Source organism: Lissotriton vulgaris, chromosome 3_1, assembly GCF_964263255.1.
Source record: "Lissotriton vulgaris chromosome 3_1, aLisVul1.2, whole genome shotgun sequence".
Classification (NCBI taxonomy): domain Eukaryota; kingdom Metazoa; phylum Chordata; class Amphibia; order Caudata; family Salamandridae; genus Lissotriton; species Lissotriton vulgaris.
In genome coordinates, this window is record NC_141689.1 from 751,851,586 (window position 1) to 751,870,764 (window position 19,179).

The window sequence follows — 19,179 nt, forward strand, 5'->3', positions numbered from 1 at the left end:
TTACCCAATGTAAGATGTACTCCCAAAGGAGAACAATATAGCGTCGCATACAATCTCTTTAACAAGTCCAATCCCAACAAGTTCTCACCACAACCAGTCGTCAGAATGAGGGGTGCTTCAAATTCACAAGGTCCAACCGAAATAGACAACGGACAGAAATTGGATTCGTAACCGGGGCGCCAGAAAAAACATTTGTTAAGCCAGACAAAGGTGCACCAGGGAGTTTAGAGTGCATAATAGAACTCTTCGCAGCACCAGTATCCAACGGAAAAGGCTCTGACACACCTGATGCAATCACTTCAACATAAGGTCCACTCTGATCTACTGGAACTGAAACAACTCCCTCTCTTTGTCTATGGCTGTCCTAGCAATCATTACCATCCACATTCTCACCTTCGACATAGTAATCGTCCGCATAGTACTGTGCCGTCCTACCAGACGCACCATTCTGCTGATCAAAGCTATTCATAGAATTCCATGGAGGCAAAGGAGGCGCATTTTTTTTTTTTGAAAACCTTTATTGAATTATCAAAGCATTACAAGCGCAGGCCTACAACCACAGGGGCCGGCCGCAAACTCAGGATATAGATTCAGGTGGCGTGCAAATATATACGACCGCGTAATATCAACGAGACAAGCATGGCATATGATTGTATGTGCCACTAAGCGAAGGATATCAAAGGTTTCATTTTTTAGTTATTAAGAAGCAGTAGTGGCTGCACTATCGATGGCGTCACACCGTAGAATAGAATTAAGAAGAGATGGGGGGACGTACCCCGCATTGCAATCAGAACCAGGTGACGAGCATTGCAGCCTTAAACATACTACGCCCGCTGAAGCAGACTAGGAGTAAAAATCAGTATAAAAGCGAACGATTCAGCTAGAGCATCATCCCGGAAACCCACTTTCCAGAGACAGAGAGGCATAGGCAATATAGACGCCAGATAGAGAGAGAAGTGAGATAGAGAGAGACAGCCAACCTACTGAAGAGGAAGGAAAGCCCAACCAAAGAGAAAGAGGAGAAGAAAGAGACCATAGAACAAAACAAACTAAAATAATAAACCCCCCCAACACCCACCACCCCGCACCCCTGTAATGGCTACGGCCAACCCCACTAACAGAGTGCCTGTCGCCCCGAAACTGCCCTAAAGAAAGGAAAGAAAGCGGAGGAGGAGAGCAATAAACACACTCCCGGTCCTCGTAACCCCCCACCAGCAGCAACCTCCCCAAAATTCAATGTCGACCATTAAAGCAAGTACTGAACACACACATGGGGAGAACTCCAACAAAAACCTCCCGTCTCCCAGTAGTATACACGGTGCATATCCGTCATAAAGCACATAGAAAGCTAACCCCGAATGTCAAAGTCAACCCTGACCAGTTTGGTTTTTCACGAAAGCCCATGTCGTCCAAGCCACAGCAATCACGAAGAAAGCGAAGCGTCCAAGACAGTTCAAAACAGTGGAAACGGATCAAGGAGAGGAGACAAAATGGCGGCATCCGAAAATTCGACAATGGAGGATGAAGAAGGAAGACAAATCTCTCGGAAAGTCACTAAAGAACTGTCTTTGGCGGTAAAAACCTTTAGCAACAATGTTCCGCCGAACAGGAATGGAGCAGGGAAAGCCAACAACGATCACAGGTGCACCCTCCATGAGGCCAGAGTCATCAAAATAGGCTAAAACAGACTTCTGTCCAGGGATCTCTAAATGGTGCGGAGAATAATCCACGGGGTCCAAGGCATGCTGACAACTTGTCGGATTATCCACTTCTGGTTCCAAGTGTATATTATCCAGCTTTACAGACATTCGTTGGCACAGGACGGCAAAGTGAGAGCGGAGCGCCCCAATGGTGGCCATTACGGACCTCAGCGATGGTGCGCCGTCAGTCCCCCCCATCTCCTCCGGCATGAGACGAGGCAGGATTTGGACCCCTGAAACACCGTCCAGGAACCAGGCACATACGGGGCTTATGACAACAGCGAGCGCTCACACAACAAGCAGGGTCGGTATTTCGCCACTCGCGGGGGCCGGCCCGACAACCCGGGCTCCCCAGGGGGTCACCGGGCATAGGACCCACGACCGTGGTCACCGATATCACATGCATCACTGTGCCGTGTCCTTGGATTAAGCCGGTTACTCAGTTGCCAACTGAAAGTAGAAGGATTGAACCAAGATCGGTAGACCGGAAGCAACCCTGGTTCCACAGCCGATGTTGATCACTTCCAACCCGGATGGGTCAGAAATCGAGGTCCCGGCGGAAGCCCTGGAATAGGCCGAGAAGTAAATTCAACATAACTTTGTCACCCGGTAAGTCGGAGAGTCCGGGTTTGCACCGCAGGAGTCAGGAGCACTTCATACATGTGGGAGTTCGGCGTGCGTGAAGGATGAAAGGCAGGATATATGAGCTGCCGGTGGAGGTCGGCGGAGCCGGGAGCTTATGCGGCCATCTTGGATCGTAGCGTAACTCCTCCCTAAGGACGCGCATTTTGACCACGACCTCTGACTCTAGGAGCTTGTTGAACACCTCGACCTCTCACACCAGAAGCACCATTTGTGCACTGTAACAGAACCGGACAACCACTCCTGAAATGGCCCTCTTCTTTGCAATACGCGCACTGATTAAGACCTACGGGAAAACGCTGTTGAGAAGACTCGAACCTTTGCGAGTTTCTCTGATATTGCTGAGGTTGCTGATAATCGCGCTGATTATTACGAGGCGGATAAGCTTGCTGTAGAAGAACTTTAGTCTTCAATTCCTTAGTCTTCCTATCCGCTTTCTCTATCTCATCCTTATTCCTATTCTCATAATACTGGGCAGTAGCCAAAATCTGCGCTGACGTAGAAACAGCCCAAGCACTCTCGGAATCCTTCTACCTAGTGCACAATTCGGGAAGCAAATTATGAACAAATTTGTCAACGAACAACCGTTGACCACCTTCTGTACTCATGTCCTGACCACTGTGGTCTACGAAGGTCTCTTCCAACCTAGTGAAAAAGTCAGACACAGTCTCGTCTTTCTTCTGCTTGCACGCAGACAACTTGTCCCAATTGACATGCAACGCAGGCATCAAAGTCTTCATATAATCAATAATCCTACCAGGGAGTTCAGTAATCACATCCTCCAGTTTAGCACCACCTACTTGTCTAGTATCTGCAGCTCTAAGATTATCCCATGTATCACCTAATTCATGCGCATGATCCGTGTGACGAATCTTTCCCCATATAGGCTGTGGAACAACATTCCCAAACAACATGTCTATATCGGCTAGATTCATAATACATGAATCCGCAGTTTGAGATAAGCTCCTTATAGTACCCTGCTGGATTTTTACGTGGATCAGGCTAAGTCTGCTTAAGGGCCAAAACTTCAGCTCGCTTCCATGGAACATGTACCCAAACTCGCTGAAAGTGTGGCGGAATAGCTGGATTAGCAGCTGCATCACCAGGTCTCCAAACTGGGGAAACCTCACGCATCGGATATTGACGCGCCTTTCTCCTAACTGAAGAATCAGGCTCAAACAGTCGCTGAGAAGGAGATTCACTCCTAAATGACAGCAACGTTGCAACTCCTTTCTCAAACCCAAGACCCACAACAGTCCCTTTCGCAAACTCAGAACGAATACGGTACAACTCAGGCGGAGTTTGTCCTACTTCACCATCTTCCCATTGTTCGCGAAGTAAGGAACACATCATATCAAAAACATATCTTTGTTTTGGTGCTTCCCATTGATGGAAAACATCCATAACACCCTCGAGATCATAAAGCGAAGTGATCTAACACTGTCCGTTCATCAGGACCAGGCAATTGACTACGCAATTGCTTACGCTCTACAACAGGAGACATACCCAATGAACCAAAAAGAGGAGAAAAGAGACCAGCAACATCATTGGTCATTCTCTGTCGAGCAGAAGGAGAAGTTGACAAAAGAACAGGAGACGGAGCAGAATGAGAAGAAACCAAAGTCGGGACAGTAACAGGAGGAGTAAACAAGACAGGCGTAGGAGTAGCAGACGAAGGAGGTAGCAAAGGCGGCGGCCCTTGAGAAGGCTGCACCAAAGGAATAGGAGCCAACGGAAAAGGAGTCGGCTGCTGAGGAACAACAGGAGGCAAAGCAACCGGAGGTTGCGCAACTACAGGTGGCGGAGGTGCCGTAGCACTCTGCGCATAAGGGGGTGGCGAACTCAATAGATACGACATTAAAGAGTCTTTCACAAGATCTTTATTTTCTTCTTGCTGTTGAAGCGGCAGAGGTGGATAGCACTTGTCTACCGCATGTTTACGCTGCCTAAGCATCTGTTCGCTTTCTTGTTCTTCTTCGTTATCCCTAAACTGTATAGCAGCTTGCACCATTGACATACCTCGTTCTCGTTTAGTTTTCTTCGCTAACTTAATTTCTTTCTGTTTGGCTTCCTTTCGCCATAAGCGGAAAGAGTCAAACAGCGCCGGCCGGGCTTTCTTCTTGAACAGTTTAACTTCGAGATTGTCTAAGATCTCAGTTTCTAAGCTACCATAACGGGGCCACTGTAGCACACCGTCTTTCCTGGTATATTTGATCCATACTTCATTATACGCGATAGGGCCCACACCATGTTTTACGTAGAGCTCATAGGTCGGAGTTCCAATCGGAGGAACCGGACACGAATCCTCCAATCGGGAATCCCTAGTACAACCACAACCAAATATCTTTCCAAGTCTGCTAAGACCAGGCATCTTCGCTCACTAGTCTAGCTTCAAACTTCAAGGGAAATCTCAAAACGATAGTCTCGTGAATACACGAGTCCCTCGGCTTTGGAGCCTGCAGGTACCAAATCAAAGCGATACCGAAGGGATACCAAAACAAAACTAAGGACTGGGAGACGCTCCACTCATACTTAACTGAAATGTCGATGGCGTCACCAGAAGACCCGTCTATCGTCTCGCTCTACAAATCGTCTAATGGCTCCTAAACAGGTGGACAGTCAGGGCAGCAGTCCTTCGTAGCCGTCGGAAAGCGGGGAACCTCGCAGCAAAGACTTTCGGACCACGACGACATACAGGGGTCGATGAAGTGGCAGGCCTTCCTCCAGAATTTTCACGCAAAGCTCCTCACGATCTTCAGGCTTGGACCGGTACCACTGAAGTCGCCCCACATTGGGCGCCAACTGAAGAACCGGGTTTTAGAACCCAGCGGCGCCAGGGAAAACGCCCGATGTCTTCGGATTCCCCTGCCTTGGCAAACAGAGACACGGGACACTTCTTGATGACGTCAAAGACAACATTTATTGGCTGCAACCAGGAACAGAGGTCTACGAAGCACAATACGGGTGGTTCGCTAGAGACTGCACACATACATAGAGCGGAGCATCGTCTTTTATGCTAAAAATCAAATTCCTGGCTAGCATCAATTACATACAAACTGACCAATCGTAGAGTGACATTTCAAACATATCGCATGACGACAATCCCACTTTCCGTTGTCCAGCCCACCAGAAATGACCAATCAAAATCTAACATTCCTGTTCGAACAGGCCGGACAGACCCATCGTAAAGACCTCAACCCAAATCAATAATTAAGCCATAAAGGAAGAAACAGAAGCAGATGAGAAGCAAGATAGAAGGGTGTGTGCATGTATCTTAAACTCAGCAATGTCCTGCTCTTTGATCTCTATCTGACCAGCTGCTTAACAAGAAACTGGCTCAACGAGGTCAGCCTCAGGCAAGGGAGTCAGCTCGTTCAAGTCAAATAGAAGTCAGCTAAGGTGTACGTGTCCCAAAGACTCGTTCGGCCATAGTCATCGGCCTATGTGAGGGCAACCACACAAAATGGCTGCCGTACACAAAATGGAACCCGAGGGTTCAAACGGAATCTATGAATACGTAGTGTTCTCATTGATCGGTTATGACGAAAACACTCGTATATACCGCACTCGTCATTTGCGGTCCGCTGACACCAAAATCGTCTATATCCGATGACCTTTATTGAACGGGTTCAGAATCTACGAATCACAGGACCACAGACCCTCAGAATCAAAGAACCACAAAACACAAGAAGTCGAAGAGGCGTCATCGCTCTTCTGACTCCCCCCCCCCCCTGCCCCACCCCCCCCCCGACGCTCGCGCGACGCGGCCGGGGGTCCGGGTGGCACCACCCACGCGGCTCCGTCTGAGTCGCGGGCGCCGCGTCCAGCTCCACACCATCCGGTCCCTGGGCGAGGCGCGACTCCGGAGGAGATCGAGACCTTCCTCATGGCCATGAGGTCCCTCTCTCCTCCGACGGGCTCCGCGGGGCCTCGGGCCCAGCAGACCCATCTGGGGCCCCTAGCGGGTCGGGGGCTTCAGCCCCGATGCCGTTGAGTGCTTCAGCCCCGACGCCGCAGGCGCCTTCGGGCCCTGTGCCTTCGGGTCCCACGGTCCCGAATCCGCCGGTGCCTTCTGGCCCGGCGCCGCAGGACCCCACTGGACCCGCTTCGGGATCCGGGTCGTCGCCGGTGGTCCTTGCGACCCCCCCCGGCGTCGGTCCGCCAGGTGTCACCTCCCTCGCCGTCCCCGATGCCTCCCTCGCTCTGGTTCCGGCGTCTGAACGGCGCCGCTTGGGGAGTTTACCTTCTATGAACCGTTTGATGACCCTGACTAACAGGGGATGGGTGACGAGGAGTATTGGGAGGGGTCTGAGGACTGGACTGGCGGACTTGGGGATGCCAGTGGTCTGGGCACCTCACCAGACACTGGTTTTGTCTCACCTCCTACCGTGGCTTCAGAGGAGGGGGCAACCTACAGTGTGGTGTTGATGAGGGCTGCCAAGGCCTTGGGCCTTGAGCTCCACGTCGCCGCCGTGAGGACTAACCTCCTCACTGAGGTCCTTAAACCGCAGTCATGCCCGACAGAGCCTCTGCTGCCGTTTAATGAGTCCTTGTCCGACGTTCTTTTGGGCACTTGGTCCAGGCCCGCTACGGGTTTGCCCGTAGATAAGAACATGGCCAGACGCCACCCCCGGCTCCGGGCGACCCATTTTTCCTGTCCACCCACCCAACCCCCGAGAGCCTGGTCATCCAGGCATCCACTTCCTAGACTGCATTCCCGTTGGCTCCGCCGGACAGGGAATCCGCCAGGTATGAGCAGTACGGTAAAAAGATCTTCTCCTCCTTTAGTCTGGGACTGCGGTCTTCCAACACCGCTTGCCTCTTGGGCCGCTACACCCATTCTCTGTGGGATACGGTTGCGGAAGTACTGCCAGAGTGTCCGTTGGAGGTACAGGCCAAACTAGGCCAAGCCCTTGTGGAGGGCCGGAATGCAGCCAAATATTCTATCCGGTGTGGGCTGGATACCACCGACTCACTAGGTAGAACGATGGCAATGACGGTGGCGATTAGACTCCACTCCTGGTTGAGGTTCGCCAACTTTTCGGCCGATGTCCTAATCACACTGATGGACATGCCGTTTGATGGCCGTCGATTGTTTGGCGACAAGGCAGACCATGCGCTTGAGCGCTTCAAGGACTCCAGGGCTACGGCCAATTCCTTGGGCCTCTCGCCCCGTGCCAGCAAACGGGTGCCTTTCGCTCCTTTCGTGGCCAAGGAAGGGCGCCCCCACACGTGCCGCCAGCCACACGCCGCAGACTAGCATCCTGCGTGGTGGCGGCCGTGGAAATCGCTGTGGAGGCGGTCGGGGACAACGGCGAGGCCAGTCCACACCCTCCCCCGCAGCATCCGCCTCTAAACCCTCCTAGTCTGTGCTTTTTGGCCCACGTGACGCCAGTGGGGGGCAGGGTTCGCTATCACCACTCTCACTGGCGCACTGTCACTTCGGACAGGTGCTGCAGATCATCTGAAGGGGCTACTCCCTCCCCTTCAAGATGACCCCCCAAGCCATGCCACCGCAACACCACCGCGTATCGGGTGATCATTTGCTGCTTCTGCTAGGAGGAAGTTTCGGCCCTCTTGGCCAAGGGGGCCATCGAGCGGGTTCCTGGGCCAGAAGCAGGACGTGGTTGCTACTCCCAATACTTTCTGGTACCCAAGAAGGGCAAAGGGGGCCTACACCCTATCTTGGACCTAAGGAATGTCAACGGCTTCCTCCAGAAGGAGAAGTTCAAGATGCTGACTCTGGCTCAGGTCTTAGCTGCCCTGGACCCAGGAGACTGGATGGTAGCGTTGGACTTGCAGGACGCTTATTTCCACATCCCCGTTCTGCCGAATCACCGGCATTACCTGCGGTTCACGGTAGGCCACAAGCACTTTCAGTTTACCAAGCTCCCCTTCGACCTTACAAGCGCCCCACAGGTGTTCACGAAGGTGATGGCGCTGGTCGCAGCTGGTCTGCGCAGGTTAGGGGTTTCATTCTTCCCCTACCTCGACGACTGGATGTTGAAGGCGGGCTCGCCCCAGACAGTCGTCAGCCACCTCCAGACGACGGCAGACCTCTTGCACCAGCTGGGGTTCTCCATCAATGTGCCGAAGTCAGACCTGTGCCCCTCTCAGAAGCTCCTTTCATCGGAGCGGTTCGCGACTCGGCGCAGTTTCGGGTTTACCCACCCAAACAGCGGGTTAGGGATATACAGGCTCTGATTCCAATCTTTCAGCCTTTATCCCGAGTTTCGGTCAGGTTGACGCTGCGGCTTCTGGGGCTGATGGCTTCTTGCATCCTTCTGGTGCATCACGCCCGTTGGCGGATGCAGGCTCTGCAGTGGGACCTGAAGTTTCAGTGGGCCCAGCATCAGGGCAACCTGTCCGACCATGTCCTGATCTCGGAGGGCACTGCGAGACAGCTGCAGTGGTGGCTCACGGACCGCGATTGGGTCAGCGGCAGATCCCTCTCCCTTTCCCATCCGGAGCACGTAGTTGTGATGGACGCGTCCCTCCAGGGCTGTGGAGGCCACATGGGAGAGGTGGCGATCAGAGGCCTCTGGTCTCCGGCGGAGTCCCAGATCCACATCAAGCTTCTGGAGCTGCGGGCGATTCGTCTTGCACTGAAGGCATTCCTCCCCTCTGTCCGGGGGAGTGTAGTGCAGTTGTTCACGGACAACACCACCGCCATGTGGTACTCCAACAAACAGGGCGGGGTGGGGTCGTGGACCCTCTGCCAAGAGGCTCTGCGCCTCTGGCAGTGGCTGGAACATCGGGGCGTGACCCCTGGTGGTTCAACACCTGGCAGGTTCTCTGAATGCCAGGGCGGACGAACTCAGCCTGCGCGTTGGAATTTCCAAGGCGGCACTCGCTCGGAGACGCTTTTCGTAGCGAGTGGAGTTGCGGTCTGTTGTACGCCTTTCCGCCTATACCACTTCTGCCCAGAGTGCTGAAGAAGATTAGGCGCGGCCGGGCACAAGTCATCCTCGTGGCTCCGGACTGGGCACGAAGGTACTGGTATCCCGAGCTACTCAGTATGTCAGTCGATCCCCCGGTTCGTCTGCCTCTTCAGGACGACCTTCTGTCGCAGCAGCAGGGGATGGTCCTCCACCCGAACCTGTCCAGTCTCTACCTCCATGCTTGGAGATTGAGCGGCGACAGTTGAGGCCATTTGACTTGCCTCCTGAAGTCTGTAACATCATTCTGGCAGCCAGGCGTCCCTCCACAAAGTCGGTATACGCCTGCAGGTGGAACAGATCTGTAGGCTGGTGCACAGCAGAGGCTAGGGATCCTCTCTCTGCCACTCTTTCTGAGGTTCTTCTCTTTCTTCTTTCTCTTGCCCAGCAGGGCTCTGCTCTGGGCAATATCAAGGGCTACCTTTCTGCTCTTTCAGCCTTTTTGAGGCTGCCTGATCAACCTTCTTTGTTCAAGCCCCCTATTATTAATCGATTCTTGAAAGGCATCACACACATGTTCCCTCCTGTTCCCTTTGTGATGCCTCAGTGGGACTTGAACCTGAGTCTTACTTTTCTGATGTGCGCTCCCTTCGAGCTACTTCACAACTGTCCTCTCCGCCTTCTTACTTTGAAGACTGCCTTCCTGGTAGCCAATACCTCTGCCAGGAGAGTGAGTGAGCTCCAGGCTCTATCCTGTAAACCTCCTTTCCTTTCGGTCCATCCGGACAAGGTTGTGTTGCGGACAAGGCCCTCTTTCCTGCCCAAGGTAGTCACAGCCTTCCACATCGGGCAATCCATCACCTTGCCCACCTTCTTTCCGCCTCTGCATCCCTCGAGAGAGGAAGAGAGGCTCCACTATCTGGACCCAAAACGTGCGCTCTCTTACTATCTAGATCACACACGCCAGTTCCGGGTGGATGACCAACTCTTTGTTGGTTACGTGGGCCCCAAGAAGGGAAAGGCGGTACACAAGGGGACCATCTCGCGGTGGATCATCTTGTGTATCCAGGCGTGCTACTCCTTGGCTAAGAAGGAACCCCCTGTTGGACTGTTGGACTGAGGGCTCATTCCACTCGGGCCACGGCGACTACCACTGCCCTGGGTCGAGGAGTGCCCTTGCAGGACATTTGCCAGGCAGCTACGTGGGCCTCGCTGCACACGTTTGCAAGACATTATTGCCTGGACAGCCTAGTCCAGAGGGATGGCTTCTTTGGCCGTTCCGTCCTCCAGGACTTTTTGGTGTGATTATTGGTTCGCAGACCCACCACCGGGGTTGGTATTGCTGGGGTATCTATTCTAAGGTAAGGAATCTATCACTAACCTATCTCTGTCAGATGCACAAGTTACTACTTGTGTAACAATATATCTGTAAGAGACATTAGTTAGTGATAGATTCCTTACCGACCCACCCATCCTCCCCGTTCTGCGAACCGATATCTAGGGTTAAGGTCATCCCCTTTCAGGGCCCTAGTTTCAAGGTACCAGTGTTGGTTTTTAGCATAGCTCTGCGTTTCTGGCGCGGAAAAGCTGTGTCTTAGAACTGACGTCAGCACGCGGAGGCGGCGTCTAAGTACTCCGACAACGTCATCACGGCGCCACCGACGACGGACGCGGAGCCGCAGATGACACCTACCGACGCGCAAGGGTACTGCTACGCAAAAATTTCCGAAACGAGTCTGACGCCTGGGGTTATTCTAAGGTAAGGAATCTAGCACTAACTAATGTCTCTTACAGATATATCGTTACACAAGTAGTAACTTGTGCTCCTGGTGTCGGAAACGATGAATAAACCAACTGCAGTAGAGAGCCTTAGATAGAGAACTGCCCTCCTACAACACCTCATTAAACGAGACCCATTCCCAGATCAGGCAATCGAGTGACAGAGTTGCACATGGACTCAGTCAACGGAGAGCTGCCAAAGCTCCATAAACATTTGGAAGCCCTTGCTGTCGCAGGTGCCCCAGCGTGAACTTTGGTCCACCCTGCTGACTGGAGTATAGCAGAGGGAGTGCAGTGGAGGGGATTCCCCTTGCTGGCGAGCGCAAATGGGCAGTTTCATGGACCCCTACTACATGCTCGCCTAGTGAACACCAGTGGGTGTATTTGGTTATGTTTGTTTTCTTGTATTATGTCTTTTCTATTTGTCAATGCACTCCATCTCTTTCCTAAACTGTTCCACCTCAACATGTTTATGGGTACCATGGGTGACCCCCCCCTCTCTTAGTTGGCATCTTTGACAGATACATCCCCTATACCCATGGTTAAGACAGTAAGCCTCAATGTTAGAGGACTGAACACCCCAGCAAAGAAGATAGCTTTATTGTCGCAAATGAGTGCTGCCAATGCAATATGTCTTTTACAAAAGACACACTTGCATAAGGACTGGAGTTGGATGCAGTGAAAATGGTTCGACTGCCAATACTGGTCCTCTGGCACAGAAAAAAAGGCGAGATGGCGATCTTACTATCCACAATGTCGTGCTCCCCATCCAACTGTGAGAGCACCCCCTGTTGCACAGCTTGTAAATCCTTCTGGCTATACCAGAGTTCCTCCAAATATTCAACCAACAAAATATCATTTACTTCTTTCGAATTTTTTTCATTCTTAAGCTTTTCAAAAGTTCATTTTTCATTCGTAAATCATTGTTTTTTACGGATTATAATCACTTTCAATACATTCGTCCAATGCATTTTGGTCATGTTTGACCTTCATCAGGGACAATCAGCTGAAACAAGGTGTAAAAATGCCAATCAATGAATAGTTAAATTCTCGTTTACAAGCATCTAATCAAACAAAACATTGTGATCGAAATTGTGTTCAAACGTGATAAACCCAGTGCTTAAGTTTAGAAACATTGCGATAAGTGGTTTTTGAAAACAGCAAACTGTTTTAAGAGTGAAAGTGAGTTGCTCAATGTTATTTTACTTTACAGTCATGTCGTACTTTTCAGTTGATGCGTTATTGAAGGATTGATGAACATGAGCACAAGTGAGTGCCAAGTGGGCATTATTTTTGTTATGCACGTTACACAGCACCTAAGCACTGGGTTTATCACGTTTGAACACAATTTCGATCACAATGTTTTGTTTGATTAGATGCTTGTAAACGATAATTTAACTATTCATTGATTGGCATTTTTACACCTTGTTTCAGCTGATTGTCCCTGATGAAGGTCAAACATGACCGAAATGCATTGGACGAATGTATTGAAAGTGATTATAATCCGTAAAAAAAAATGATTTACAAATGAAAAATGAACTTTTGAAAAGCTTAAGAATGAAATAAATTCGAAAGAAGTAAATGATATTTTGTTGGTTGAATATTTGGAGGAACTCTGGTATAGCCAGAAGGATTTACAAGCTGTGCAACAGGGGATTCTCAAACGGTTGAATGGGGAGCACGACATTGTGGCTTTCAGTTAAGACGCCTACGACAAGAGGCGCCACTCTGTTTCTGCACGCTGCAAAATTGACTAAATTAACTTTTTGAAAATATAAACTTCTAACTAAACGACAGTGCGCTCGTACCTTACATTTTTGCACATTTACGATCTTACTATCCACTCATATCCAGGGGCAAGTCCTACAGCTACATTCAGAAATAGCAGGTTGCATGCTAGCTTTGAGGTTCTCATTTCACCATCACACATTTACAGTTGTATGCATAAATGTGCCGAACGACCCCCAAGGGTTTTGACCACCAAGAGCTTTTTATCCTCCGGGTAGTGTGGACGGTACTTACCTTCCGATACGTCAAAGTACTGATAGGTGGAGATTTAAATCTAGTACTGGACACACAGCTACATCGATCTCCCTCTGGAGTCGGCCCGTCAGGAGCAATTTGCTCACAGGGATTACAGTGGATAGCAGATGCAGGGCTGTTAGATATATGGAGATCGCTCAACCCCAATACAAGAGCTTACTCATTCTTCTCAGGGGCACATTGGTCCTATGCAAGAATTGACTACTCTCTGGTGTCTGCCCACTTCTGGATGGATGTAACCCACGCGGATATTGAGGTAGCCTCTATATCGGACCACTCCCCGATTACGATTGGATTGCATCTGCCCAACTATTGCCCAACACTAAGATGTGGCACCTTGACCCTATATTGCTATCCTGCACCCTGCTGCTCAGAGATTAACTATGCCCCTAATACTAAGATAGTGATGATCTGGAATGCCCTCAAGGCGGTTATAAGGATGACCTATATAGCAATATTGGCACAACAGAACAATGAGAGGATGGCCAAGCGTTCAGAATTGGAGACACAGGTAAGGGAGCTGATGAAGTCCCATAGGTGTGTGGGCTCACGTAAGGGATGTATGACATCACAACGCATGCTTTTACATCGCATGCTTTTACATCGCAAGTTTTACAACGCATGCCTTTACAACGCATAGTGTTGAGGGGTGCTGGATAGTGAATAGTTTAATTTACTATTCCAACTCCAGTCCCAGTGGATAGTAGGGAAGGTGTTGGATAGTAAATTAAATCTATTCCCTATCCTAGAGCGCCCCCAGCGCAATGCGTTGTAATGGTTTGCATTGTAAAAGTTGCGATGTAAAAGCACTGCGTGGTAAAAGTTGCGTTGTAAAGGATGTTTCCCCACGTAAGATGCAACGTCAACTAGCAATAACTAGGAAACCGCTCAAGGCCTTAGATATGGATCCAGCAGAATATGCTTTTCTGCACATGAAACAATGATACAATGCAGGGGAAAACAAAATGGGAAGACTGTTGGCACATAAGCTACGTGCGCAGACACATGAACAGTGTATTTCCCATATACTAGGGCATACCTCTCATCCCCTCACATGAGACTCGGAAATAGAGACAGATTTTGGTTCGTTCTGCACACAGCTTTATAGTGCAGACCCGCTCTCCCATACTGACTGTTCCAGATACTTAGAGTGGGCCCCCATCACGAAACTCCCAGACCTTACAGCTGCATCACTAGAATCGGACATCACAAAACTTCTTGACGCTATAGGAAAGCTCAAGCAAGACAGAGCCCCAGGACAGGAAGGGTTCACAGCTGCATTCTACAAAATGTTTGCCACTCTGCTGGCCCGCCTGTATAACTCATTTAGTGCAGAAGGTGCCTTCACATAGACCATGAAATCGTCCATTATTAGTCCTACCAAAACCTGGGAAGGACTCCAAACTTTGCGCTTTCTACCAACCCATATCCCAATAAATGTAGGCGCAAAATTATTCTCTGAGATTTCGGCAACTAGACCTGGGTGACTCGTGTCTGGGTTGATAGATCTGGACCAATCAGGTTTTGTCCCTGTATTCACATACGGCGATAATAGCAAGCATATAGTCAATTTTATAGATAAATCTGTGAGATCCAGGGTCCCCACAATGCCTCTCTCCAACGACTCTGAACAAACGTTCGGCCACGAGCACTGGCTCTTTTTACAGCTGGTCCTAGAGGCCACAGGTCTGGGGCTTCGGTTCCAGTGATGGGTATGGGCCAGTTACAGCAGTTCACGTTAATAGCATGATATCTTAACCCTTTCCTGTATTTAAGGGGACACGACCAGGGTGCCCGCTCTCACCTTTCTTGTTTGCACTCTATATGGAGCGGCTGGCAGAGCGTATACGGGGCAACCCCCTTATATAAGGGGTTTAAATGGTGGGCAAATCCTACAAGATAATATTATACGCTGATGATGTGCTTTTAGCCATCTCCAACCCGCATCAGTCTTTGCCTCCGCTATTGGAGGAACTCGAGCGATTAGAGAGGGCCTTTGGGTTTAAAGTAAACCCATCCAAATCGCAAGCTTTCAACCTCACTGTCACATAGGAAGATCAGGCTATTCTAGCCAGGACGTTTCCGTTCACTTGCGCTACATAGGGAATCCCCTTACTAAGCATTCACCTACTCCTAACCATTGCAAAAGCAGTGTTGTATAACTACGCCACCATACTTGACACTACACGCTCCCTGCTACAATCTTGGCATGGAGGACCACTTTCTTGAGTAGCACGAATAGCTGCCATCAACATGTCCCTACTACCCAAGAACTTATTCTAAGTGCAGGCGATACCACTGCAGCCCCCCTGTCAGAGCTGCATAAAATCCAACACACTCTAGAGGCCTTCATTTGGGGCTGTAAACATGCAACAAATGGCACGAGAACAGGCTTACCTTCCATTAGCAAAGGATGGGCTTGGCATACTCCATCTATTGCACTACTACCAGGCAGCTCAATTAAACTTCCTGGTGGAAAGGCAACACCCATGCACAGAAAAACACTGGTGCTTCCTTGACCAGGCAGTCACGGGGATTAATATTTGGAAAAGTTACTGGGTTCCACAATGACATTGTCCTCTGGGGTGTATACCTCTCCAGTAGTTTGGGCCATAATGGGAGTGACTTTGTGTTTCTAAGCAACTCTCTACTGGTTTGTGCTGACCTTTTACTTAGTTAGGTGCTGCATAAATGTTGTGTGGTTTTCTCCGAAAAGTAGCCTCATTTATTATGCATGAGGATTCTCAGAATCACAGCAGGACCACCATCTTCTGCATAATAATTATGTATAAGGGACATCCCTTTCGTCATCCTCGGCCAACATGACTAAGCAAGGTAGAACCCCTGAAGGTACCTTTGGGTATATGAACACCATATCTTTGCTGTGGCGGGCAGAGGAGACAGACTTCCATGCTGACACACCGAGACAAGACGCTGAAGCTCCTGCACACAGACACTCCAGCACACAGTTGGCTGACATCCCTCACAGGGTGTCCATTCGAGGACAAGACGGGGTCCTTCATTCTCTCTCGCCAGGTAATGGGGTTGGTTCTTTACTAGGGGGACTCTTGGCTCTAAACCTGCATACATGCTAGGTACATTTAGGTACATCTAGTTAGGGTTAGCATCATAGGAGTATGTATTTTTTCTGGCATGTATCTATATACCTGGGTATACCTATTGTTTTTAGCACTATGGTAGAAATCTACCATCCTTTTACTCTTTTGGTGCTTATAATCGTTTATATCTGTTTCTGTGTTATGGTTGTTGCAGCACACATATTTTACACTAGAATGACGCTCGCTCAATAAATGCTTATTGAAAATGTCTCAATTGATTAGTCTGTGTATCTCGCCGAGACAAGGTGAGCACAAGTGATTGAGTGAAAAGTACAGTACTGTTTCCACGATTCCTGAGGGGTCAGGGTTGTCATGTTTGATAGTTGCCAGAAACTATTCTTTCCCTAAAAGAGCCTTCGTGACCTGCCAGCCAGGGGGTGGTGGTGGGGCTGTTGACTTGAACTCAATGTCTTCCATCCTCTTCCTGATTCAGCCTTGGTCCAGTCACCCTTTATGTCCCTTCAAGAGGTGTGGCGCTGCGGCTAGGGTGACTGACTCCGGAATCTGGGGATCACGGTTCGATCCCCAGCACCGGTGGCAGATTAGCCCAGCACCATGTGACTCTGGGCAATAGCTTGCTTAATCTTCCCGACGCCCCCCAGCGCCTAGTGACCCTTACGGGTGATTGTGCGCTTTACAAATGTGGATTATTATTATTATTGCATTGTGGTGTCCTGTCAAATACCAGTGGTGAGGAGACAACTCTTGGAGACCTCAATCAACTAACTACAATCCATCCAGATGGTTCAGTGTTTGCTAAATCAATAGTGCATCCATTGCAAGCCACACATACACATCACCCTATAACAACAGTACACATTAGTCACCTTCATATTCACAGTAGAGATCAAAGCTTATACAGTTTTCTACGTTTTGGCTCCTTCAGTGGTGTATCCTTTTAAGTTGGACCCGCACATTATATCATATCATCAATCTACATATCAATTGTGAAGAAATTAAAATAAACCTACAACAGCCACAAATAACTTTCTATGGTTTGAAAGCCACATAAATAGAAAGATAGTTCAAAACGTAACCACTTAAACCCGAGTGATGGACAATTGTCTCAGTAGAACAAAAACAATTACAATGTCCTTGCAGCACACTATTCCACGCAGATAATCTTCATATATAATACATTTGTGATATCATTTTAGTTTTTTCCATAAAGAAGGAGAAATAAAGATAATTCACTAGTTAAATTGCCACGCTGTATAGGGCTTTATAGTCCACAGGTTCCTTATGTCATTACACACTACTAGGTATTCTGCAGCATGTTGTACTGTTTGGCAGCTTTCATCTGGCCCACTCTCCCTCAGCCCTCTTCTTCTTCCAACTGTGGCCTGCTGCTGGACCTAGCCTACTAAAGGGCATTTTCTTTCTACCTACGCTAAGCTTCGTCTGCTAATGTTAGCTTATGCTAGCGTGCTTTCATTGTCCTCTGCCCTACTTTGCTGTGTGAAAAGCAGTGGACAGTGTAGTGCAGACTATCTCACTGATACCCTCGGCTGACTGGCCTTACTTTTCCAAATAACTGAAAACTAACTAACCCAACATATCCTATCCAGTGCCCCAGCCAGCTCTATCTTTTTCAGTTGGGTACACCATGTTCCTTGTTGAGAAATCTCAGATTAATAGCCCTCTGCATTATTAACTATGACCCTGCTATTCTAGCCTGTCAACTCTCTGAGCCACTCAAGGGTGATGTGGAAACAGATTTTCCTGTGACTGCCATATCTTAATCAAGAACTTGTGATCATTGAAAGATGCCATACCCTTGAAAACAACAGGAGCTTTAGATGTATTTATTTTCCAAACCCATTCTTTAATCATCCTCAGTAAATACCTATTATGTATAAAAAAAAATCAATTCCTTTAGCTGAAGTCTATTAGTGTTTCAGTTTAATTATAAGGCAAGTTACCATTGCGTGCCTTTTACCTTTTTATGCAAGATTACCTTAAAAATTCAGGGGAATTTAATTGCATGTTATCTTATTTTACCTGGTCTGTGACCATATTTGTACCATTCAAAAAATACAATGACATTTATAAATTGACAATTCTGTTTTCTTCTACCTCTTATTTTTTCATACTTATGTCAAACACAATGCATCATTCGTCGTCGTTTACCAGTAATAATTTCTTAATATTTCAAAGTTCAGGATGTGTGGGATAGGCCAGCCACTTTTTGAAACATATTCTCTATAAATAATTCTTTATTTTTAATATTGTGCATATTTTCCTCAACCCAGCTTTGACATTTGTCCTTTTTTTCAATTGAGCTCGGTCCCTTAACACTTCTTCTCTTGAATAATGTGCTGGTTCTTATTCTGAAGTTGAAAGGTCCCTTATGATATCTCACATGAAAGACTCAAAAGATTAATGCAATCTCATACAAGTAACTATTTTTTTTTTAATCTTTCCAGGTAGCCAAAGCAGCATTTCAGAAAAATAATGACCCCTTGGATGCAGCCATTTTTTACCTTGCGATGAAGAAAAAAGCTGTGGTTTGGGGATTATTCAGGTAAAAAAAGTTTGAAATTTTATGGAATTTTTAAAACCTATGGTTACGTTTATTGTCTTATATTAATGTGTGCCTCAATTAGTTGCATTAAAAAACCTATAGCCAAATCATTATTAAATATGTTGAAGCATGGCTTCGTTAATTCAAGATTCAGAGTCTGTAAATTCATACAATAATATTAATTATATGAAGTATATGCATCTCTTATCAAAGTCATAAATCTCACTAATCGAACAGTTAAACTCCAAGGCAACACAGACAGCAAAGGTGTATTATTGGGCATAAAAAAAGGAAAATACATGGCCAGCACTTAAATGTGTTTTGTGCACTCTTAGCCCTTCACAAGGCATGCAAGCAGGCTGATACAGACACCAAATGCTCAGTCCATTGAGCATTTCTGAAGATGATTCTTGTATGCCTACTTTGATTAAAGTGATTGTTTTTAACTTAAGGTGGAGAAATAGGATTGGAACAGTGGGCGGCATCATATACTG

At 48.3% G+C, this 19,179-nt stretch overlaps 1 protein-coding gene across 2 annotated transcripts in view; it reads left to right on the forward strand.

The window, feature by feature from the left end:
• DMXL1 (Dmx like 1) overlaps positions 1-19,179 on the forward strand; it is a 2,236,090-nt gene that overhangs the window by 1,058,345 nt on the left and 1,158,566 nt on the right. For both annotated transcript variants that reach the window (XM_086961064.1, XM_086961065.1), the window contains exon 21: positions 18,588-18,685. In XM_086961064.1, coding sequence (XP_086817190.1) covers positions 18,588-18,685 — 98 coding nt within the window. The remainder of the gene's footprint in view (positions 1-18,587; positions 18,686-19,179) is intronic.